The 24,449-nt window shown below is 40.7% G+C and overlaps 1 protein-coding gene across 1 annotated transcript in view; it reads right to left on the bottom strand.

The window, feature by feature from the left end:
- ATG7 (autophagy related 7) overlaps window positions 1-24,449 on the bottom strand; it is a 242,138-nt gene that overhangs the window by 209,266 nt on the left and 8,423 nt on the right. Inside the window, exons 2-7 of the mRNA XM_043968335.1 lie at window positions 18,131-18,323; window positions 17,553-17,607; window positions 11,657-11,774; window positions 10,276-10,353; window positions 1,816-1,932; window positions 14-163 (exon numbers count right to left, since the gene is read on the bottom strand). Coding sequence (XP_043824270.1) covers window positions 14-163; window positions 1,816-1,932; window positions 10,276-10,353; window positions 11,657-11,774; window positions 17,553-17,607; window positions 18,131-18,308 — 696 coding nt within the window. The 5' untranslated portion in view covers window positions 18,309-18,323. The remainder of the gene's footprint in view (window positions 1-13; window positions 164-1,815; window positions 1,933-10,275; window positions 10,354-11,656; window positions 11,775-17,552; window positions 17,608-18,130; window positions 18,324-24,449) is intronic.

A 24,449-nucleotide genomic window follows, 5' to 3' on the forward strand; every position in this document is an offset into this window, starting at 1 on the left:
AAGTTTTTCTAACCTTTTTCCTTTGATCTTGGAAGAAATCATTGCAGTGTTTAAGCAAGGAGACCAAGACGGAGTTTACATCATACTTAATTAAAAAGTAAGGCAATGCTGTGACTCCTTCTTCCTGGCAAAGATTATCATATGCACATTCAAGGGCTTGAATCTGAAAACAGAAAACATTACTAAAGACTGTGGAGAACATCATTAAGGCTGCTACAATTTAAGAACAGACTTCAAACCAACACTCGTAAACAACCAATCACATCCCATAAGGATCTGAACTGACACAATGACTAAAGATCAGCAAAACATGCCCATGGACATCGTACCCAGTATTCTATTCCTGATTCGGCCAAACAAGGGAGTTTCTTCAAGGAGAACAGTGATACTCAAGGGAGTTCATTGTTCCCTCTGATGCCAAGTTCAAAAGGTTAGACTGTACCCAGAACACCGCAATCATCCCTTCATAAACCACCGGTGAACTTGACTTCTAGCTTTTGGAAACTTCTCTATTTTCTGACTATGAATTTTGAGGGAATAAGCTCCATGAGTTCTCTATCTCTGCCAACCCCGTTATCCCAGAACTAATTATTTTAAGCTCTAATATGACAGTGCCATGATTTCGTTTGGTGAACAAACCTATGTTCAGATTGCTGATATCCTTCACAATTGTATATATGTTTACCGCCTGCTCCTGTGATCTTTGTCTTTAGGGGCTAGAGAGTCCCAATGTTTACAGTTTTCCTCCACTTGGTTATTGTAAATGTCTTTCTTACCCTTTGCTAGTTTTCTCATGTCTTCCTTGAAATCCAAAGACCATAACTTGAGGCAGTATTTCAGACGTGGGACCACTATGACTTGGTATAAGGGGAGAATGCTTTCTGCTGTGTTCCTAAACCCTTCCTGATGAGACCTAACATTCTGTTGGCTTTCTTAGCCACCATGTTGGGTGGACAGCTCCAAAAAACAAGTTAAATGTTGGTCAGTTGGTTGTGCTTAACTTCTTTTGTTTGTCCTAAGGATAGGTCCAATGTACAAGTGGCTTGGGGGAAGCGGGAGTAACATCAGCAAATGACTATGGGGAGAAAAATGAAAAGATCATTATGTAAAAAAATTTAGAGCTTTAAGGGATGTCAGAAGTCATCTAGTCCAGCCCCCTCATTTTACAGATGAGGAAGTAGAGTCAGATAGGCTGGGTGATTTCTGCCGGTGTCACAACCAGGCCGTGCCCAAAGCAGGAGCTGATGTGAGGCCTTCCTGATTCTATCCACTGCACCCAACTGCCTTCCTTACAGATATCAGTAAAGTGTTTAAACATAAAAGGAACAAGCTTAAAACAAAGGAAGAGTCCAATAAAAGCAGAATCAAAGAATAATCAAATATGGGGGAAAAAAGGTCTAAATAGCTGTAAGCTAAATCTCTTTCTTGTGCCGTAATTGATAACTTTGGACCCATCATCCAAAAAACCATAGTTGGCGATGCTTTTTCCAAAACCTCATGTTTGCCTACGCTGAAATATGCTCCTTTACTGCCCACCTCAACCATCTCCATTGTCATTTGTACAGCTTGCTCCTGTCAACTTGGTATTCCATACCACAAAAGACTTCAGTGCATAGTGAACTGCCCAGGGTTTTAGGTGACATGACCACCACTGAATAATTTATAAGAATGCTCAGATTACTAGCCTCCAGGGGACCACAATTAACAATTTCTTTACCCACAAATGTTACCCTTGTGCCCAGAAAGCACAGAGTGTGCAATAATAGCTCATAGCCTACGGTCACCTTTTTGTTCTGTTTTGTTTTGTTTTGTTACCTGGCTTGGAGAAAACTTCTGATCCAAACGTATTGGCTCCTGAAGAAGGGGCACACCCTCTGGAAGGCATAGGGCAGGGTAGCAAAACCAGTAGTAGAAGTAGTATTTCTTTAGATCCTAAAGAAATCGAAGAATTAGGCATTAGAACATTAATAACACAGTATTGTTATATTGGCCACTTAACTTCTCAAAGCTAATTTTTTTAAGGATTGGGGGAAAAAGTATAAAGAAACGTGGAAGTTTTGTCAAAGTCTATCCATTCTGAATAAACTTTACATCACAATCCAAATCTATCTTTATTTTAATATAATAAACCTTTATAATGCCATTTGTGAAGGCAATAGTAAGAGCTAATAATAGCATTTACATAGCACAAAGTTTGCCAAATACTTTGCAAATATGATCTCATTTTATCCTCACAATAATCCCGGGAGGAAGGTCTTATTAAATATTTCCATTTTACAAATGAGGAAACTGAGGCAGACATGTTAAATGCCTTGCCAAGGCTCATAGAGCTAAGAAACTATGCAAAGACAGATTTGAACTCAGGTCTTCCTGATTGCAGGTCTAGTGCTGTATCTGCTGCTGCACCAAGACTCCAAAGCCCAAGAATGAACACTGTTCTTCACTTCTGTATAAATTGATCTCACTAGTAAAATAATGACCCTCGAATTGCCTTGTAAGTGAAAACCATCTTGCTAGGAGTTTCCTTTGCTTTCCGTAGTAACAAACCTCCCTTATTCTTTCATTTGTTAAGTATTCTCTACTTCCGTGTGTGTGTGTGTGTGTGTGTGTGTGTGTGTGTGTGTGTGTGTGTGTGTGTGTGTGTAAGATATCCCACTAAGCAGAACGTAAGCTCCTGAAGGGAGGGGTTGCTTCACTTTTCTATTCTCAGCACCTCACATAGTAGCTGGAGCAGCAGAGAATAAGACAGAAAATGGACTTGCTTATCCCAAATTCCACTCTACAGTGGAATATGTTCCATAAAGTATCTCACATAGCTAGGTTACAAAACTAAGGCAACTGCAATTAAAATTGTGCTTCAAAAAATGGAATTCTCTTCCCTGAGACCTACAATGTAAACATGAGGTCTGGAAGCAGAGAACCCAAGTTCAAGTCTTGGTTCTCCTGCTTATTAACTATGTGGTCTTGGGTAAGTCAATCCATTTCTGTGGGACTCAGTGTCCTCCTCTGTAAATGAGATTAACAGCTTTTATATCTGAGCAAATTCCTCTCAAGACAAAATTAGTATTTAAGCTTTTATTTTAAAAAAAATTACCCAATCGTATATAAAGAAAATTTTAACATATTTTTTAAATTTTGAGTTCCAAATTTTCTTCCCCCCTCCCTCCTCATTCCTCACATTGAGAGGGCAAGCAATTTGATAGTTTATACATCTGCAATTTTGCAAAACATATTTCCATATTATTCATACTGTGAAAGAAAACACCAAAAAAGACCCCAAGAAAAATAAAATTTTAAAAAGTATGCTTTGATCTGCATTCAGACTCTATCAGTTCTTTTTCTGAAGGTGGATAGCACTTTTCATCATAAGGAACTGTCTTATTGCATTGCTGAAAATAGCAAAGTTATTCATAGCTGATCATCATACAATATTGCTGTTACTATATACAATGTTCTCCTCGTTCTGCTCACTTTACTTTCCTACTTTACTTTCCTACTTTCCTTTAGTGTGTTTGTGTTAGTCCCTCTTTGATCTAATTCCTATGAGAGTAGGGAACATAACCCCCTCCCCCCCCCCCCCCCGACTTCCCCTGCCATATTCCCCTACACTGTAAAAACTCTTTGGGGCCTCTTTTACATAAGATAATCTATCCCATTCTGCCTCTCCCTTCCCCCTTCTCCCAGTGCATCACTCTTTCTCAACCTTTAATTTTTTTTTATATCATTCCATCATAGTCAATTCACACTCAAGCCCTCTATGTGTACTCCTTCTAATTGCCCTAATAATGATAAATTTCTTAGGAGTCACAAGTATCATTTTCTCAGGTAGGAATGTAAAGAGTTTAACCTTATTCTATCTCTTATGACTTTTCTTTCATGTTTACCTTTTTATGTTCTCTTGAGTCTTGGGTTTAAAAGTCAAATTTTCTATTCACTTCCAGTCTTTTCATCAGGAATGTTTGGAAGTCCTCCAGTTCATTAAATAACCATTTTTTCCCCTGAGGGATTATACTAAGTTTTGCTGGGTAGGTGATTCTTGGTTGTATTCCTAGCTGCTTTGTCCTCTGAAACATATTCCATGCCCTCGAAACCTTTAATGTAGAAGCTGCTAAATCTTATGTTATCTTGACTGTGGCTCCATGATATTTGAACTATTTCTTTCTAGATGCTTGTGATATTTTCTCCTTGACCTAAGACCACTGGAATTTGGCTATAATATTCCTGGGAGTTTTCATTTTGGGGTCTCTTTCAGGAGATGATTGGTGGATGCTTTCCATTTATATTTTATCCTCTGGTTCTAGAATATCAGGGTAGTTTTCCCTGATAATTTTTTGAAATGTGACATCTAGGCTTTTTCTTTAATCATGGCTTTCAGCGTCCAATATCTCTCCTCAATCAATTTTCTAGGTCTATTGCTTTTCAACGAGATATCTTATATTTTCTTCTATTTTTTTTCATTTTTTTGACTTTTTATGATTCTTGATATCTCATAGCTTCTACTTGCCCAATTCTAATTTTTAAGGACTTATTTTCTACAGTAAATTTGTGTACCTTCTTTTCCATTTGGCGAATGCAACTTGTTTAAGGAGTTCTTTTCTTCAGTGAATTTTTGTACAACTTTTTCCATTTGGTCAATTCTGCTTTTTAAGGTGTTATTTTCTTCAGTATTTTTTGTATGCCTCCCTAACCAGGCTGTTGACTCTTTTTTTCATGATTTTCTTGAACCACTATCATTTTTTCCCCAAATTTTTCCTCTACCTCTCTTCCTTGATTTTTAAAGTCCTTTCTGATCTCTTCCAGGAATTTTGGGGGAGGAGAGGGAGTATGAGACCCATTCATACTTTTCTTTGAGGCTTTGCATGTAGCTGTTTTGACACTGTTGTCTTCTCCAATACAAAATTAAATCATGATGCTGTTCTAGTTTCCCAACTGGATTCAACAGTGGAAGAGGCACCATTCTAAGATATCAACAGCAGGAAAGTATTAAAATATTCTACAACACAATCCAGGTTCTTGTATTTGTGATCAGAGTTAATAAGCCATCTCCCCCTGAATATTCTTATACCTCCAGAGATAAGACTAGGGTTCTGTGTGTGTGTGTGTGTGTGTGTGTGGCAATTAGGGTTAAGTGACTTGCCCAGGGTCACACAGCTAGTAAGTATTAAGTGTCTGAGGACAGATTTGAACTCAGGTCCTCCTGAATCCAGGGCCAGTGCTCTATCCACTGTACCACCTAACTGCCCCCATGGGGTTCTATTCTTTACTGATCCTTCCATTCCTTGGGCCTCTGGTAAGAGCAAATGTTACAGAATACACAAGACAAAAGGAACAGAAGTATACTCCTGAGGTTAGAAAAAACAAAACACAGACATCCTGACTGCAAAGACAGATTTGAACTCAGGTCTTCCTGATTGCAGGTCTAGTGCTGTATCTGCTGCTGCACCAAGACTCCAAAGCCCAAGAATGAACACTGTTCTTCACTTCTGTATAAATTGATCTCACTAGTAAAATAATGGCCCTCGAATTGCCTTGTAAGTGAAAACCATCTTGCTAGGAGTTTCCTTTGCTTTCCGTAGTAACAAACCTCCCTTATTCTTTCATTTGTTAAGTATTCTCTACTTCCGTGTGTGTGTGTGTGTGTGTGTGTGTGTGTGTGTGTGTGTGTGTGTGTGTGTGATATGACATATGACAAAGGACTTAACTCTGACAAGAAGTACCCTCTGAGGGATCCCTGTCCCCAGATGCTAGGTCTCATGCTCTGATGTTACTGATTCTTTTCCTGCTACTAACAATCATTCTTCCCAGAAGCCACTAGGGACTTCTCAAGGGGCATAGTAGTCACAGTGGCATCAGTCTGGGCCAGGGTTAGTTAACCTGTTTCATGATTAAAAAAAATTAATGACTATGTTTCAGTTTAATTGGTTCTCTGTAATCCTATATAGTGTCCTTTACTCATTATTCCCAGGGGGGATCCATAGGCTTCACCAGAGTGCCAAAGAGGTCCAGGACACACAAGAGATTTACAATACTTGTCTACACCTTCTTTTCCTACAGGATGGCACATGACCTTCAAAGGCTTCAGCAGCCAGATGTGCCTCCACTGCTAGTTTCAGACAGAGCATGGTCCTTGAGAATCCCTTCAGTTCTGAATCTACAATCCTGTGACCTTTATAACAATCAGAATATGAGACTCTCCCAGCACAAACAAGTGAATATTATGACTCATCACCACTTGCCTTCCATGATTTCTACAGCACAGACTGTTTTTGTTAGTCCACTCCAGACTCATATTGTGCCATCCTCTCTTCCATCTATAGCTGCTCCCATCCACCTCTACAAGGCTTGTTTTTACAGCACCAACTCCTCTAAGGTCTCCACCGCCCCTCACACCCTCTCCTTACAGAGCCTTCTCATTCCCTCCAGGCACTCCTCACCACCCTACCCCCCAACTCCTTAGGGGCCAAAACAAGAAAAAGCACAAATGCTAATCACTGACACCCAGAGTCATCTTCTTAATGTCATTTCAATGGGATTTCAGCTCGAAAAAATGCAAGAACCATGGGAAAAAGAGGCAAAGAAAAGGCTCATTAGGAACTATGTGGCAATTATTCTCTTCAGACACATATAAAGCTGCAGAACATGAGATGATGGATGATGATGATAACTCAGGAGTTTTGCAACAATGGTCAGATAGGCTGAGGTACCATTCATTAGCAAACCACATGGCAGCTAATTGAAACCCCTGCTACTGAGAGCCAACAATGAGAGAGTGAGGAGGAGTAATGAAGATTTGTAGCATCCTCAGGACTCATGTAACAATATCATCATACTGGTACTTAGGAACTTTTGTATTAATAATATGATTATGTTTTCTACACGTTTCTACACAGTGTTTACCCTACAATACTAAAATGTCATTAAATATAGTAAGTCATGTGCTTCACACAAGATAAAAAAAAGCGTCTTGCTATACTTCCCATCTTAAGAAACGTTAAAAACTTAAGGCCAAGGATTTCACAATGTCCTGGTATCCTCATCGAGTCATCTTCAAAGCCACAAGGGTTGAATTTCCTAATGTTCTGTCCCATATACCAAAAAAAAACCCCAAAAACACCAGTCCCATACTCCAACTCAGTTAAACTAAACATTCAAGAACTAATGCCTGAAGATGTTAACTGAGGGTATCAACAATTAAAGCAATGCTGAAAGATACCTAGTAAAGAACAGAATACTTCTGCAAAAGGGGAAAAAACCAATTCAATAGAAAAAAATCTTTACTGAGAAATATTTTAGAACCCTCAAGTTTAAATTGATTAAATTTGACAAATATTTATCATATATCAAATACGTGTATAGAATATACTAGGAGATGAGGGGGCTAAAAAGTTTAAATAAGATACCAGTTACTGCCCCACAGAACTTAAAGTCTAGAAAGGGGATATGGCTCATACACAAATCACAATACAAAATAAGAAGAGACAGCTGTTTAGTACAAAGAGCAGTACTAGACAGTATCAAAAGACCTGCCTGCATCTGAATCTCAGCTCTGTTCCTAACCTTCACCCTGGGTAAAGTCACTTCCTCACTCTAGGCCTAAGTGTCCTCATCTATAATGAGGGAGTTAGGCTAGAAAATCTCTAAGACGCATTCTAGCTCCACTTTCTATGGTCCTATAGTGGGGCTGGGCTTTTTTCCCTTTGGGGAGGGCAGGGGGTATTGCAGACACACTTTTAGGCTTTATTCCTTCTACAATTCTTGATCCCCAGGGGATACTAGTCTCTTCTTCTCCTGTGAATAATAAATACTTTATCATTGTTTATACACTTCCAATGGCTTAAATGTATCTACTTTTCTGGGTATTAACATTCTAAGATATACTTTCTTTTGGTGTAGTTGCTATCATATCTTGTGCCTTTTGGAACATCATTTTCCAAGATTTACTTTTCTTTACTGTAATTGTTGTCAAGTTTTATGTGATTCTAACTATGGTTCCATATCATTTGAATTCTTTCTTTCTAGCTATGATAATTCTGGGAGTTTTCAATTTGTAGTTACTTTTGGATAACCAGTAGGTTCTTTCTATTTTTTATTTCTCTAGTTCTAAAAGATCTGGAAAGTTTTCTTTTATGATTTTTAGAAATACAGTAGTCAGACTGTTTTTGTTTGGTCATGATTTTCAAAAAGCATAGTGACCCTTAAGTGATCTCTCCTCAACACGGTTCTTCAGTCTGTTGTTTTTGGTAATAGACACCTAAAATTTTCTTTTCTCTTTTTTTTTTCAGTCTTTTGATTTTGTTCTAATATTTATTGTTGCCTCTTGGAGTCACTGAATTCTATTTGCTCCATTCTAATTTTCGAGAGTCTACTACTTAGAGAAGATTTTCCACCTTCTGATCTAAGCTATTTATTCCTCTTCCAATTCTTTCCATGAGTGCTCTTATTTCCCTTGTTCTTATTTCCTTTCTAAATCTCTTGCTTCATTTCATCCAGAGACCCTTGGAGATCTCATAGCCAAACCATTGGTTTGTTCCTGAGGTTCTAATGGCATCTGTGGAGTACCTGTAGAGCACCTCTTGTGAATATGCTTCTTGGGCATCTCTTGACCCACAGCATTTCTTTACTCTATTAAGCATTTTCTCCACTTCTGGTTTGGGGTTTGGAGACAGGGCCAGGCTTTACTTCCTCCTATGCCCTTGAATGGAGAGGTAAGGTCTCGGTCCAGAGGCAGAGCAGAGGCAGCACCTGCCTTCAGCCTAGCACACAAGGCTGCCGCACAGGAACAGGGGAGGAGGGTCCCAGAGCTGAGGGGAGCCAGCAGTTTGTTTGTTCTCAAACTTTAGGACCTTCCAACAGGCTCACAATGGCCAAGTCCAGCAGCAGTCTCCTGAAACTACTGCACACAAGCCAACAGACCCAAACCTAGCTCAGGAACTTGTAAGAACCAGGATGGCAGTAGACAGATCCCAAGAGAGGTGAATATTTCTTCCTCCAGGATTTTTTCAGAAGCCTGTATGTTGTTCAGTTTCTGAAGGACATTGCTGATAATGAGATTGAATCAACCTTTTCCTCAGTCTTGTTCAGACCCCACCCAACCTTACAAGGAATTTAATCTAAGGTGGGGAAGCCCATTGTGCTCCACACAGGTACAGGTGGGGATAAATTCTTCCATTAGATTGCCCAAGGATGGGCAATCAAAGTTATGTTCCCCCACTCCTTCATTAGAATAGGCCCATCTCTCATTGTAATATTTATTATCTCTCATTAATTAATAACTAATCATAATTGATTGTCACCCTCTGGAACACCCACTTTTCCAAGGGCATATAAGCTGTAAGCCTAATTTTTCTTGGCATTTGAGAATGTCAATGACCCATTTTATTGGTAACATACTAGCATTATTAATAAAATGATTGATTGCCCAGAAATTATGTCTCTTGAATATTTTAAATGTCACAATCTCTTGCTGGATCACAATGCTTTGGGAGCAATGAAAACTTGCAGGCCCCCTGACTGAGCCAGGGAAGCAAACAGAGCATACAAGGACAGAAGCTCAGGCCAGACATCCCCCCAACTAGAGGGACAAAGGGCCCAGCAATAACAAAATCCAAAGTCAAGAAAGTGGCAGGGAAAATGGGTTTAACCAATGCAGATCCACACAATGTAAAGTGTCAGAGAGTTGCCTGGGTCACTGAAAAGTTAAGTGATTTATCCAGGGTCACGTAGCCAAAATGTATGAGAGGAAGAGGCCAACTCTCTATTCACTATACCACACTACCTATTTCTCTCAAAATAAAAGAAAATTATCATTAATGTTACTCAGCTGGCAAATTTTCCATTCAAATGTACATCTAAGAACTATTTCTTGCTGATTTCACCTGAATCCAAATATTTGAAACAGAAAAATGTGAGGTATGATTTTCCCTGACCCAGAAAGTCCCCTGGTCAGGGTTGGAGTCCAAGCTTCTGGGCTGAAGGGCCTAACAACTAAGCTCTGTGTCACTACATCAGTGAAAGCATTAGGAAAGATACCAAGGCGCCACCAAGGTACACCCTGGTGATTTCTTTGTTACTCACCAACTCCAAGCATGTGTCTTGAAATAAAGGGAAACAGATCAAGTGTATCTCACGGCTGCTCCCGCACCTCTTAAGGGTGCCCAGTGAAGGGTGTGCTGCCAGCAAGGGCATCTGCACTCAAACAGATAAGGTTCTTCCTTTCTGAAGTTGTGGCTAACAACCTGTCATTTCCCCAAAGCAGCAAGAAATGCATTTACTTACGGAAAATGTCAAGAGCAGGAACTTGTTAAGGAGCACGGGGTTTTCAAGGGCAGTGCCTGATTTTATTGATTCCCAAATCTGTCATAAGAAAGGAAAGAGTCAAGGCACAGAAGAAGCAAGTATCTCTGAGCTTTTGGGTCTTGTGTCAAATACAAAACTAACCAAGAGAAGAGCAAGTGGGGATGTGGGCTTGCCCAGCGACCTACATCTCAACTGTTGGCTCTGCTTTGTACAGAACTGGCTTAGAAGTCGAGAACACTTGTGCCCACTATGGCCAGAGGGAGTGGGGGGGACAAAAACCATCCCCACCCTCAAGGAGCTTACAAGCTCTTCTTAAGGGATTGAGGGCAGCAGCATCAGAGAAGGCAACAATCCTGGAGAAATAACTGGCCAGGCCCCAGCATTCCACTGACCCCCCACCTTGACCATAAGGCAAGTGGAGAGAACTGCCATCTGCCTCTGCAGTGGTCAGCAAAGACCAAGTCCAAAGACCCTCCTGGCCAGGCCTTCTGCTCTGCTGCAATAATCTACTCAATAATGGAGTGAGGCCTGGAGGGTAAGTAGTACCTCAAACATGCCTCCCCCTTTATAATCAGGCAGTCCCCAGACTCAGCAGATGCCTACCTTGACCATCTGGAAGATCCAGAGACTTGCTATGTATCTATCAGAGTATATGCTAGGACATAGACTGATTCAATAGAATAGTGGGAAAATCTATTACTTCTCTCTCTCTCTGTGCTGAATCCAGTTGAATTTGAGTAAATCAAACGTTTTCATGATGTGACTCCATTATATGTAATTATACCTTTCCCAACTAAGAAGAGAAACAAACATCCAACAGAAAAAGCCCACACATCCCATTTCTTTCCTTATTTGGAAAAAATCCTATATTAATAAAGAATAGGTACTCCTCTTTCTTTCTTTTTCTTCTTCTTCTTTTTTTTTTTTGGTACTCCTCTTTCTTAAGAGAAATCTAGCTCACTACCTTTCAAGGACACACAAGACAGAGTCCAAATCTAACCAGGTATAGAATCAAAGTGTCTTAGATGTTAGTCCAAGATCCCAAGAAAGACCCAGCTTGCAGAAAAACAAGTCTCATTGGATAACTTCCTTCCCATCAATTTCTAGAGTACCCAAGGGTGAGCATCAGGGCCCTGGTGATCAGAGAGCTCTTTCTTCCACCCCCACCAATCCCTTCCCCTCCCCCTTCACACTAGAGCTACGGCTAGAGAATAACTGAAGAATAATGCACCAAAATAAAATCAGCAAATACTTCCTTAATGCCTATGTATAAAGCACCAGGGCTAGGTCAAGCAGGCCTATGCCAGGCTAAAGAAATACTTAAGGAAAGTATGAGAGACAGTCTTCCTTTATATCTGACCTCCTCTGCTGCTTTTTCCAAAAGTAGCTTCTTATCTGAAGTCTTGAAGGACTCGAGAGTGTTGGTGTTAAATAAGGTTCCAACGGCTGGACAGCAGCGGGCTGGGGTAGGAGCATTGCTAGGGAAGAGATGAAATGGTCGCCACACAGAACCATCACTACCAGTAAATAAATGGAAAAGGCATCAAGACTAACATTTCATAAGAAAACCCCAGGGCATCGGGGCAGCTAGGTGGCGCAATGGTTAAGGCACCGGCCCTGGATTCAGGAGGACCTGAGTTCAAATATGGCCTCAGACACTTAACACTTACTAGCTGTGTGACCCTGGGCAAGTCACTTAACCCCCATTGCCCCGCAAAAAAAAAAAAAAGAAAAGAAAAGAAAACCCCAGGGCACGAAAACTATATCTTCATGTCAACATAACTATTCACATTTCTATAACACTTTCCGGTTTCCAAAAGGATTTCCTTATAACCATCCTGTGATATAAGTAGGACAAGGATTGTTTTCTTCATTTAAAGAGGAAGCTAAGCAGGGGTGTTCAACCTTTTTGTTTCATGGAACCCTTTGATGAAACCTATGAACACATTCTGAGAATAATGTTATTAAACAAAGAATGGAAACACTATTTTTCCGTAATAAAGATGTATTTTTTCCCCATCCAAGTTTATTAAACCCCTGAAATCTATCCACAGACTCCCAAAGGATCAAGAAACCTTGCTCTCTGGGCCGAGTGACATGCAGATGACCCCAGGGCTAATCAAGTATACAAGACAGATTTAAACCAAGGCTCCTGACTCCAAAGTCCAACCCTCTATCCACGTACCCCATGCTGCCTCTCATGCCTTATTATTAAGTCCAGAATGGTATTTTTCCAAGAATGCACAAGATTCTCCACTCTGAGAGAAGCTGGTAGTCTCCCTCTATTCATCTTGCTTATGCCCGCCTTTATGCCTCTGCTTGTTTCCCAGTCTATCTTCCTGAAATCCCCTCTTCTTCACTCTCTGACCATCCCTATCGACCACTCTCATCAGATCTTCTCACTAGTCCAAACCTCATTCTTATCCCCTTCTGAAATCCAAAAGTCCTAACAGTTTGGATCACATATTTTAGCATTTTACTATATGCTGCCTTATGTGTTTCTTTAAAAGGCTTCACAGGGGCAGCTAGGTGGCGCAGTGGATAAAGCACCAGCCCTGGATTTAGGAGGACCTGAGTTCAAATCTGACCTCAGACACTTGACACTTACTAGCTGTATGACCCTGGGCAAGACACTTAACCCTCACTGCCCCACCAAAAAAAAAAAAAAAAGGCTTCACAGCTATTAGTCTGGCCTCTCCATCTCAACTCTAAATTCCTTGGGGTCAGGAATTATTATGTAATATAAACTTTTGTATCCCTACTCCCAACACAGTGCAGGGCACAAGACTGTTGCTGGCTAAATACGCTCAGGCTGGTTCAAATCAACAAGAAGTAGGCAGCGTCTGACCGTTATATACACATGGGCAGTATGCAACGCACAGGTCCTCACAGAACTGAGGTCTCCACTACAGATATCAGTCTCAAGAGGAAGATAAAACTTGGAAATTGGGAAACAGATCCAAAATTCCTCAGAGGGAGAGGAGCTGGTAAGTGAAGACTTCCTCATTCTCACTTTCCTCATCCTACTGATTGCTTGTAAGGAGTAATGTGGAAGTGTTACCATTATGTGACAGGCACTCTATCAAGTGCCCCAGGGGACATAAAAATAAAGAAGGCACAGTCCCTGCCCCAGAGTCTTCTCCAATGACTCCAGTTCAGTAAACTTTCTGAACTCCTAATATACGTGTATTTTCCTCAAATAGTTGTATATGCATTAGATTGCAAACTCCTCCAGGACAGAGTCCAGGTTGTAACGTTGGGTGATACATTCATTTAACTCTGTGCAGTCCTGGAGAAGACACGAAGTTTAATAAGCCATGGGCTCTGACCTTACAAAACTTATAGAACAGGAAGAAAATAAGACACAAATGGGTACAATAATACCTAAGGTAGGATTTGGGCTGAGTCTAATAGGCTAGAATTCAGTGGGAGAGGGAGGAGAGAACCCTTTCGAGTACATTTTATTCTACACATTATCCTTTTATTGTAAAGCCCACAGCATGGAACATAGGAAAAATCATTAGAATCATGGAATGTTGTCCAGTCTTTTGAAGGACTAAGGAATAACATTTAGAGAGCCAATGCTGTGACAAATACAGGTTTTCACAGGTGCTCTGACATCGAAGAGCACTTCAAAAGGGATTGACAGAGTTCAACAAAGGCTGGGGATACCATTGACTATTATTAATGAGCACTGTCTCTACAAATGGCCTTTTCAAAAAAGTGTCTCTGTGGGAGTAGCTGAATGGAAAGAGTTGTTTGTTGAGGAAGCCCTAAGCACTTCCCATGAGCCTCTCATTAATGCTTAGGCCCACCCTCAAATGCAGGAGAGCCGTTCTAGAGATGGAAAGACACTGACAAATGAGGAAACTGAGGTTTCAGAGAAAAGCTTAGTGACAGGATTAGCAGCAGAACCAGGGTTAGAAGTGGGAGCACCTATCTCAGTGCCCAGCCCTGAGTCAGGTAAGCATTGTGGTAGATATTGAAAAGTCTAAGACATGACCTGTGCCTTTAAGAAACTGAGAACCATCATCTCTGTTGTAGCTATACTCATCCCTCATTCATCTGTGGCACCATCAGGGAACAAGTAGGGATGTAATATAGAAGAGTGTTCTAGCTTACTAAATCTTAACCCTTTAAGTGCTAAGACATTGCTATCATTTTGAATAAAAATCTTACTAAAAAGTAGTTTCAGGGGCAGCTAGGTGGCGTAGTGGATAGAGCACCGGCCCTGGAGTCAGGAGTACCTGAGTTCAAATCTGGCCTCAGACACTTAACATTTACTAGCTGTGTGACCCTGAGCAAGTCACTTAACCCCAATTGCCTCACTAAAAAAAAAAAAAGTAGCTTCAACTTGTTTTTTGAACCAGGGTGAATGGAAGATAATTTGCAGTTCTTGGGCCCTCAGGATTATTACTAACAATTATCTTGGTACCCAATTATAGTACAATAATGCTATGAGGGGCTAGTGAAATTTGTAGACAGGCTCCATAATGGCTATACTTTGTAAGATTTCCCTCTCCTGCTCTTGGCTAAGAAATAAGATAACTCAGGTTTTTAGTTTTGTGTTTAAAATAAAAATGTAGGTTTTGAGTAAGAGTGCACAGTGGATCTCCCATGAGTGAGAGGCACAAAGAATCGAGCTCCTCAGGGGCCTTTTTTTTTTTTTTTTTTTTTGCTTATTTTCTCAACTATGTTTCAGGAACTTAAGGCTGCCAAGCAAATATCCATCAGATGAATGAGATGTCACTTTCAAAATTCATGAGAAAACCACTGGCACTGAAAATACAGGGCACATCACCAAATTCCAGTGCTAACCAGCAATTCCTTCCCTTCAACAGCCTTCCTGATCACCACTCCTTGGGATGCTCAAGTTTTGCAATAAAGGACGGAGGCAGGCCACTTGTCTAAGTTCAAACAAACTTTTTTGACCTACTCTTTCCTACAACCATTGCTCAACAGCAAAAAATGTTTTCACAAGTTATTGAAAGAAAATAAGCTTCTGATAAAGTGGAATTTAAAAAAAAAAAACAACCCACAAATAAACTTCAAGACAAGCTTCTAAATGAAAAGAGCTAGACTGGGTTGAATTTAGATAAGCGTCTACTATATTTCATGTTCTGGGCTTTGCCCATCATTTAATAACTGTCTATGCCTTCTTATAAATCTGCAGGCTGTTCCTCATTGTATCTTCCTTACTACAGAAGTAAATTAATAATGAATCCTTGCTTGATGAAGAAGAGAGCACTTGAATTTAATTTAATTTTGGCAAGATATCACAGGAAATTAATAATAGAACAAGAAGCTGTGGAAATTCTGGAAGGCAACAAAGCATACAAACGTACATTTCAAGATAACTAATGATGATAAATACCCCCTTAGATTTAGTTATGTTACTAAATCTTACAACTTGATTGGGGAAGAAAAATAATAAAAGTTATGATTTTTGGAGAGGCAAAAACAAACAAAAAAAGTGGGGATTTCCTTTGAAACTCCAACTGAGGACCTATGCTCAAAAACTGTTTATTAGTTGCTAGGGTGAAAAGTTAGATGTTCCTTAACAAACTTTAACTACATCTCCCAACAAACTCATTAAGCAAGACTCTGCTCAGAAAGATTCTTCCAGTCACTGCTGGAAATATAAATTCTTTTCTTTTTGTTTGTTTGGGTTTTTTTTTTCTTGGGGGGGGGGGAGGTTGGAGGGTGGGCAATGAGGGTTAAGTGACTTGCCCAGGGTCATACAGCTAGTAAGTGTCAAGTGTCTGAGGCCAGTTTTGAACTCAGGTCCCCCTGAATCCAGGGCCGGTGCTTTATCCACTGCACCACCTAGCTGCCCCCAGAAATGTAGAGTCTTAAATTAAACTTCTTAAATGGTCCAAACCCATTGCCTCTGCCTCTTTCCCATCTATTCTCTCTCCTAAACCTGTGGCAATACAGCCTCCACTGAGACCCATTCCAGTGACCCCCGACTCTCAAACAGCTGTTACCAGTAATTTCCAAACTACAAAATTCAGTGTCTTTTCCCATCTCTAATCCTGCCTGCCGTGGCTACACTGTAGAGCATTGGTGCCCATCTTGAGACTCTCTTCCTTGTTGAGCTCCTCTAACACTAGGCCAGGCTGGTTCTCCTCCTGACTCTGACGGCTCCTGTCTGGTTCCTCTTCTCCATCCTGTTCAACAGCCATGAACATTCTATGGTTTAGTTCCTGGCCCTCTGCTCTTCCTGTTTTATAATCTTCCTCAGAGACCTAACTCATCTACTTCAAAACCATGGCCTCAACAGTAACCTCTACAAAGATAACTCCTAAAACATACATCTATAGCCCTCAACTTCCTTCCAGTCTGGTCTCACATCTCCAGCTGCTTGCTGGGCATTTCTGCCTGTATATCACCTCCGACTAACTATGTCTAAAACTGAATTACTTCTCTAACATTCTTCATACAGCTATCAGACAAATCTTCCTAAAATATCGCTCTGGCTCAAAACGTGTCCATGGAGTTCCCCAGTCAAACTCTTTTGCTTGGCATTTGATGCCCCTTTTTCTTCAACTCTTCTTCACCTGAACCCATCTGGCCTGGCCTGCTGACCCTACCCTGGCCTTGCCCATCTTTGTACCCATGCTAAGGTTATTCTCCGTCTGAAATGCCCTCCTCTCTGCCTCTCCAGGTCCTGTCCCTCCTTCACAATCGAGGGGCAAGTCTCTTCTCCTCTGTGAAGCCTTCTTTAACCCTCTCAGCCCAGACTGATTCCTCCCTGCCTCTTTTGAACTCAGAGTTGTATGATGTCCTGCTTTTTGATATTTCTTATGCTGTTATTTTGAAATGCTATTTAACTTTTTCATTTCTCTGGGTCCTATTTCCCCAACTCAGCAACTATGTTCCAGGAGGGCAGAAACCATGTCCAATATTTCTGCATCCATCCCAGGGACTAGGACACATTGGTGCTCAATCAATTTTGAATGATGGCTGTTTACAGTAGAAAAAGCCAGTTAATGTACAAGTACAAAGGCCCAACATCAGGCTGAAAGCAAATTGGGAGGAAAGTCCAAGTTTTAATTAAATGCATATTTACTGAGCACTTACCAAGTGCCTTAGCCTCTGCAAGATTTCAGAGAGTGGATAAGTATAAAGTCCCATAGTCCAGCCCAAAGGGGCTGACCACTTCCCTATGTGGTACCCCACCCCCCATAATGACAGACTTCATATCATAAAAGGCAAACTATATTTCTTAGTTTGGACCCTGACCATGTACTCACATATCAAAAGCACTGAACTCCAAAGTTAAACGTGCTGGCAGGCCAGCTGAATCGCCTGGAGAGAAACAAGAGCAAATCAGTAAATGGGCGCTCATACAGCGAGCTTGTGGGCAATGCTGATCTTTCTTCAAATGAGATCATATGGGTAAAGTGTGTAGGCCAGTGCCTGGCACACAGCATAGGCACCAGAGCAATGCGTATTCTCTCTGCCCATCCCGGAATCATTGTTCAAGACTGTTCATGATGAGGAGGACTGAGAAGACAGTACAGAGAATTCATAGATAAGAAACAACAACATTAAAGGACATTAAAAAAAAACACACACCTTATCTCAGTCAATATCTTCTCCACCCTTAATAAGGAATGCAAATGTCCTGGGTTTTGTTTTTACTTTTCCTTTAGGTTGTGGGGGAGAGATGAAAATGAGTTTTATCACAAAACTGGGCAAAAGAGAAACTGAGGGTCGTAAACCAAGTGTATGATTCATAAACTGGGAAGGTGATTCTGACATACACAAAATTAACTGTATATTTCTTGGAGGGAAGCAAGCCATCATAAAGAAGTTTAGGATAGCCTACCATTATAATAATAACCCTTGATGTCCTTTGGTGCCTCATCCAGGCGATACTCATTAAGCTTTTTCTGGGTCAGTTCATGCCAGAATCCAGCATCCAAGGCACTAGTAAATGGAGCAAACTGCAACTTGGTGAGTCCGGAGCCTGGGGAACGACCTGTCTCGCCAGCAGCTGTTGCCATTCTTTATTCAGAGATCTGTATTTGAGAAGTACATACAAAAAAAAAAATACAATCCTTATGACAGCCTCAAAATTTTACTTTATCAGCCCCCGTTTTTTAAAAAACACTAAATTTTTAACCAAAGAAATCCATCAACTTTTATAAGAAGAAGCAGCATGGTATAGTGGGAAGAACACAAGACCTGAAGTCAGAAGACCTGGGTTCCAATGCTGACTCTTTTCCTTACTGCTGCGATCCCTTGGAAGTCTCTTAACTTCTCTGGACCCATTTCCCCATCCGAAAAATATGGGGCTTGGAGATCCATGGGTCATGGATATCTTGGGTCCATGTTTTTTTTAAATATTTTGATAACTATATCTTAATATAGTTTTCTTTGTAACTCTATGTATGTTATGTACCTGAAAATATTCTTCTAGGAAGATGTCCAACAACTTTGCCAAATGACCCAAGGTGCCCATGACTTCCAAAAAAGCTAAGACCCACCCTGGTCCAGATGATCTCTAAGGTCTTTTAAAACTAATCTACAGGGGCAGTTAGGTGGCACAGTAGATAAAGCACCAGTCCTGGATTCAGCAGGACCTGAGTTCCAGCCTCAGACATTTGACACTAGCTGCGTGACCCTGGGCAAGTCGCTTAACCCTAATTGCCTCACCACAAAAAAAAAAAAAAAAAAGGAAAAAAAAAAAGAAATCTAATATAGATCCCTCCACTGGGCACCTACTACATACCAGGCACTGGATTGGCCATGCTAAGGACACAAATACAAAAATGAGAACGTCCTTACTCTAAAAGACTACACTTAGAGAATGCTCCTTACATCACAAGTAACAGATTGAAATGGACCCTGGACTCATGAAATGTTTGTCTGCACCAGGATGAGATCCCAGTTCTCAAGCTAAAGTGTTCTCTTAGATTCTTCCCACTTTTCAGTCCCTGCCTATACCCCCATCTATGTAGTCATTAAATATTTCCTGTGAGGGCCAGCTAGGTGGCGCAGTGGATAAAGCACTCGCCCTGGATTCAGGAGGACCTGAGTTCAAATCTGGATTCAGACACTTGACACTTACTAGCTGTGTGACCCTGGGTAAGTCACTTAACCCTCACTGCCCCACAAAAAAAAATGACTTGTCCAGGATCACATAGTAAATGTCTAAGGCTAGATCCAGGCCCAGCCCTCTATACAATAGCCACATAGCTGCCCCTGAATGCTTGGGGTTAATTACAGGTAATATCTTTCAAGTGTCAGTGATTTCTAATCAGATCTAAATAATAAGGAAACAACAGCAGTTATCAAAAGAAGAGGCAGGAAATCTGCAAAACAGGAGACAAAAGGGACAGATCTAAATTCCTTTTCACTAGGAAGAAGCAGCATCTTCTCCCACCACCCCCTCCTCCAACACACACACCCAAACTCCCAACTAACAGTAATCATTTTTCATTTGTTTGATAACCTCTGACCAGTTTCACTAGTGCTAAGAAACCAAATCAAAAAAAAACCCAACAAAAACAATAAACAAAAAAAGACTTACTGCTCAACACCACACTACAGCTGTAAGGGAACCACTTAGAAGTCTATGCTTCCACAAGAAGAAAGTGTCTTACATAAGGGAGATTTTTAAAATGTCTAAAACACATGGCCCTTGAGAAATTATAAACAGGACAAGACTATTTCACAAGAAAACGTGCTCAGTGGTTGCAAGTACTAGCTAACTCCAAACCACTTCTCCAAAATTTACCAGCTCTGAGATTGCTGAAGGGCCTTAAGCAATGATGAGAGCATGTGACAATGGCTGGATATTGTGAATCCAAAAAAAGTTCATCTATATCATCTATATCATGAAAGAATGCATATGCTTATATGTGTTTATGTATGTATATGTGGGCCTCTGTATAAATGTGTGCATATACACTTTTCCCCCTAACCTGAAGGGATAAACCTTAGAAGCAATGATTGGGGACCTCTGGGGCAAAGACCTGGGTTAAAAGCCTGGTTCTGTCCCCTAATACTAGTGGGACTTAAGACAAGGCGCTTAACGTGTATACAGCATCAGTTTCCTCAACTGTAAAATGACGAGGGCCACTAGATCCTACTACTTCCTAGGCCCTTTCCAGCTCTAAATCAATCCTCCTGATAAAATCCTAGCAACTAATTTATTTCTATATGACTCATCTGCCTCTTCCCATCACTTGCTTCTGATCTGGGGGCGTGGGATGGGCTTCCTTATGTGGTGGCTTATGGGCACACTGCACCATTCAGGCTCTGTATGCTCTCTAATCCCAACAGCCTCGCTTACTTTTATTTTAAAAAGAGACGAGCGGGGGGCAGCTAGGTGGCGCAGTGCATAAAGCACTGGCCTTGGATTCAGGAGGACCTGAGTTCAAATCCAGCCTCAGACACTTGACACTTAACTAGCTGTGTGACCCTGGGCAAGTCACTTAACCCTCATTGCCCTATCCCCCCACCCCCAAAAAAAGAGATGAGCAAGTGGATAAAGCACCGGCCCTGGATTTAGGAGGACCTGAATTCAAATCCTGCCTCAGACACTTGACACCCTGTGCCTCCCTGCCAAAAAAAGAGAGATGAGCAGTACAGCCAGGCAGGACACACCCTGATAACAACATAGACACTTCAAAGGTCTGTGACCTAACCACTGATCAATCAGCTACCATTTGTTCAGTGCCAACTATGTGTCAAACATTGTGCCAGGCACTGGGGATAGAAAAATCCGAGCAATCTCTGCTCTGAAGGTGCTTACACTGCAGAGGGAGAGAGGACAAGCAGAAGTATGTGCAAAATACAAACGGAAGCAATGTAGCCAAAATTAGAAGGGAGGCAAAAAACTGGGAAACAATTTTTACAGCCAGTGTTTCTGATAAATGCCTCATTTCTAAAATATATCGGGAAATAAACCAAATTAATAAGAATGCAAGTCATTCCCCAATTGAGAAATGGTCAAAGGATATGAACAGGTGGTTTTCTGATGAAGAAATCAAAGCTAGCTATTGCCATATGAAAAAAGGCTCTAAATCGCTATTGATCAGAGAAATGAAAATTAAAACAACTCTGAGGTACCACCTCACACATATCAGATTGGCTAATATGACAAAAAAGGGAAAATAATAAAAGTCAGAGAAGCTGTGGAAAAATTGGAACACTAATGCATTGTTGGTGGAGTTGTGAACTGATCCAACCATTCTGGAGAGCAATTTGGAGCTATACCCAAAGGGCTATAAAGTTGTGCATACCCTTTGACCCAGCAATACCACCATTAGGTCTTTTTCCCAAAGAGATCATAAAAGAAGAGAAAAGGATCCACATGTACAAAAATATTTATAGCTGCTCTTTTTGTGGTGGCAAAGAATTGGAAATCGAAGGGATGCCCATCAATAGGGGAATGGCTGAACAAGTTGTGGTATATGAATGTCATGGAATACTATTGTGCTATAAGAAATGATGAGCAGGCAGACTTCAGAAAAACCTGGAAAGACTTAAGTGAACTGATGCTGAGTGAAGTGAGCAGAACCAGGAGAACACTGTACACAGTAACAGCAACATTGTGTGATGATCAACTGTGATAGACTTGGCTCTTCTCAGCAGTGCAGTAATCAAAGACAATTACAAAGAACTCATAATGGAAAATGTTCTCTACATCCAGAAAAAAAGAACTGTGGATTCTGAATGCAGATTGAACCATACTGTTTCTACTTTTTTGTTTTGTTTTTTCTTTTTCAAGGTTTTTCCCTTTTGTTCTGATTCTCCTTTTGCAACATAATTAATGCAGAAATGCATTTAATGTGACTATACATATATAGCCTATATTAGATTGCTTTCTGTCTTGGGGAGGTGGAAGAGGAGAAAAATTTGGAACTAAAAATCTTATGAAAACAAATGCTGAAAACTATTTTTCCATGTAACTGGAAAAGAATAAAATACTTTTATGATTAAAAAAAGAGAGGTAGGTACACAATCAAGATAATGCAAGGGTGGAGGGAAGGGAAGGAGAGCGCAAGAAAGGCCTCAGGCAGTAGGCAGGTGGTTTTTGGACTAAGCTTTGAGGGAAATCAAGGCTTCCAAGCAGCAAAGGTAAGGGTGGAGGGGTCAGCCAGGACAAAGGCATGGGGACACAGAGTCACATGTCAGGAACAGCAAGATGGCCGGTGAGACTGTCCCACAGAATGCATAAAGGGGAGTAATAGAGAACAAGAGACCTGGGGTAGTGAAACTGAGGAAGAGCCTGTAATAGTCCAGGCGGTGGCCAGGCAGAGAGAGAAGGGGGCAGATGCTGAGTGTTGTAGAGGCAGAACCACAGGATATGGCAGCCCGTACCTCTGGGAGAAGAATCAGGGACAACACGAAGCCTGTTAACTCAGATGACTTGAAGAATGGTTGGTGCCTAGACAGAAATAGGAAAGCTAGGGAAGGAACAGGCTTGGGAGAAAACAGTAAGTTCTGCTTTGGATATAGTGAATGTTTTCTGCCTGTGAAAAACTCGGCTTGAAATAGCAACCAAGGAGTTAGTGAATCAGGACTTGAGCTTAGATTGGGGCTGGAAATGTAGATCTGCAAGTCACATGAAGAGATTGGATCATTACAAGCATGTATGGCCTGAGGAGGCACCATGCAAGCGTGGGGAGGGAACAAGAGGAAGAAGGGGAGAAGATTTTGACCATCAGTAACTTAGTAAATGACCTTAGAGTGGCTATAGCTAAAAAATCCAGCATTGTAGCCAACCTAGTGTGGCCTGACCTCAGCAGTCCGAAGACAACAAACTGACCTTCACCCAGACCATATGTTGTTGTTGTTCAGTAATGTCAGACTCTTCATGACATCTTCGTGGGGTTTTCTTGGCAAAGATATTGGAGCAGTTTGCCAATTCCTTCTCCAGTAGATCACCAATCCATAGGCAAACAGATGTTAAGTGATTTGCCCAAGGTCACACAGCTGAGAAATTTCTGAGGTTGGATTTGAACTCAGTTCCTCCTGACTGAACCCAGAACTCCACTGTGCCACTTCACCCAGCCCATATTAAAATTCTATTCTGGCTTGGTTAAAAACCTGCCAGAAATTGAATTGTATTATCCTCTCTGGGTCACAATGAGGCATCAAAGTATGTGGTTGAAGGAATAACACAAACATGAATTTATTAGATAAATTTATTATTTTATATTATTATTAAAATACTTAAAAATGCATTGCATTAGCATGCTTATGCTACAGAAAATAAAAATTGAAGGATTCATTATGAGTCACAAGGCAGGAAGGTAAAAACAATTATAAATAGGAATTTGGCCAAATTTGGGGAAATATTCAATGCTATAATGATTATATTGCACTCTGCCTATAACATGAAAGTTTACGGTTAATTTGTGATAACAGCTATCAAATAGTACTACACTATTTAGACCATACATCTAACGTAAACCTATTCACTTGGTCCAAATTTCAGATAAGAATGAAAACATTATATGTCTTTATTTTATAATTCTTCTGTGGAAGTAAATCCTAAACCTATATATGTGTTGCCTTTTCTGGTCTTATCATAACAAATGAAACTGGTAATGAGGGGGAAAGTTAAGACTACCCAATAAAGTTTCTTGTTCCTTAGAAAAATGAACCCTTTCTTCTGCCTCCTCTTCTACAAATACAAAGGGTTTATACCATTGTATTTTGAGACTAATGTGTTTGACAGGACTAGGGGAAAGGGCAGCAGAAATCTAAAGTATCTGCATCAAATTACACATAAATTCTAAATCTTATTAGCCAGGGCAGAAGGTACGAACTTGGGGCACATTCAGGCCATAAAAATATAACACGCTACAGACAATGACTTTTAGAAAAACCAAAGCACATTTAGAAGAAAATAAGAACCCACAGATCCTTGTTTATGGAGTATCTACAAGAGCTGGAGAAAACACCATTCCTGAAGCCCAGTATACATCTTAGCACAGCTCTAATGTGTTCTGAGACTTCCCATTGGCCACAGCACCAAAAACAAGCAAGCCCTTGGGACCAGACTTGCCAATCAGCCTAACCTGTATTTTAGTACACAAGTCAGTTTCTTCTCGCTGATGTGTCCCGTAATTGTTGTTTTGATTTTGCAATCATACTTGGAAGTAGGAGGGGAGCACTCCTGGAGAGAT

The sequence above is a fragment of the Dromiciops gliroides genome, chromosome 1 (genome assembly GCF_019393635.1).
Source record: "Dromiciops gliroides isolate mDroGli1 chromosome 1, mDroGli1.pri, whole genome shotgun sequence".
Lineage (NCBI taxonomy): Eukaryota > Metazoa > Chordata > Mammalia > Microbiotheria > Microbiotheriidae > Dromiciops > Dromiciops gliroides.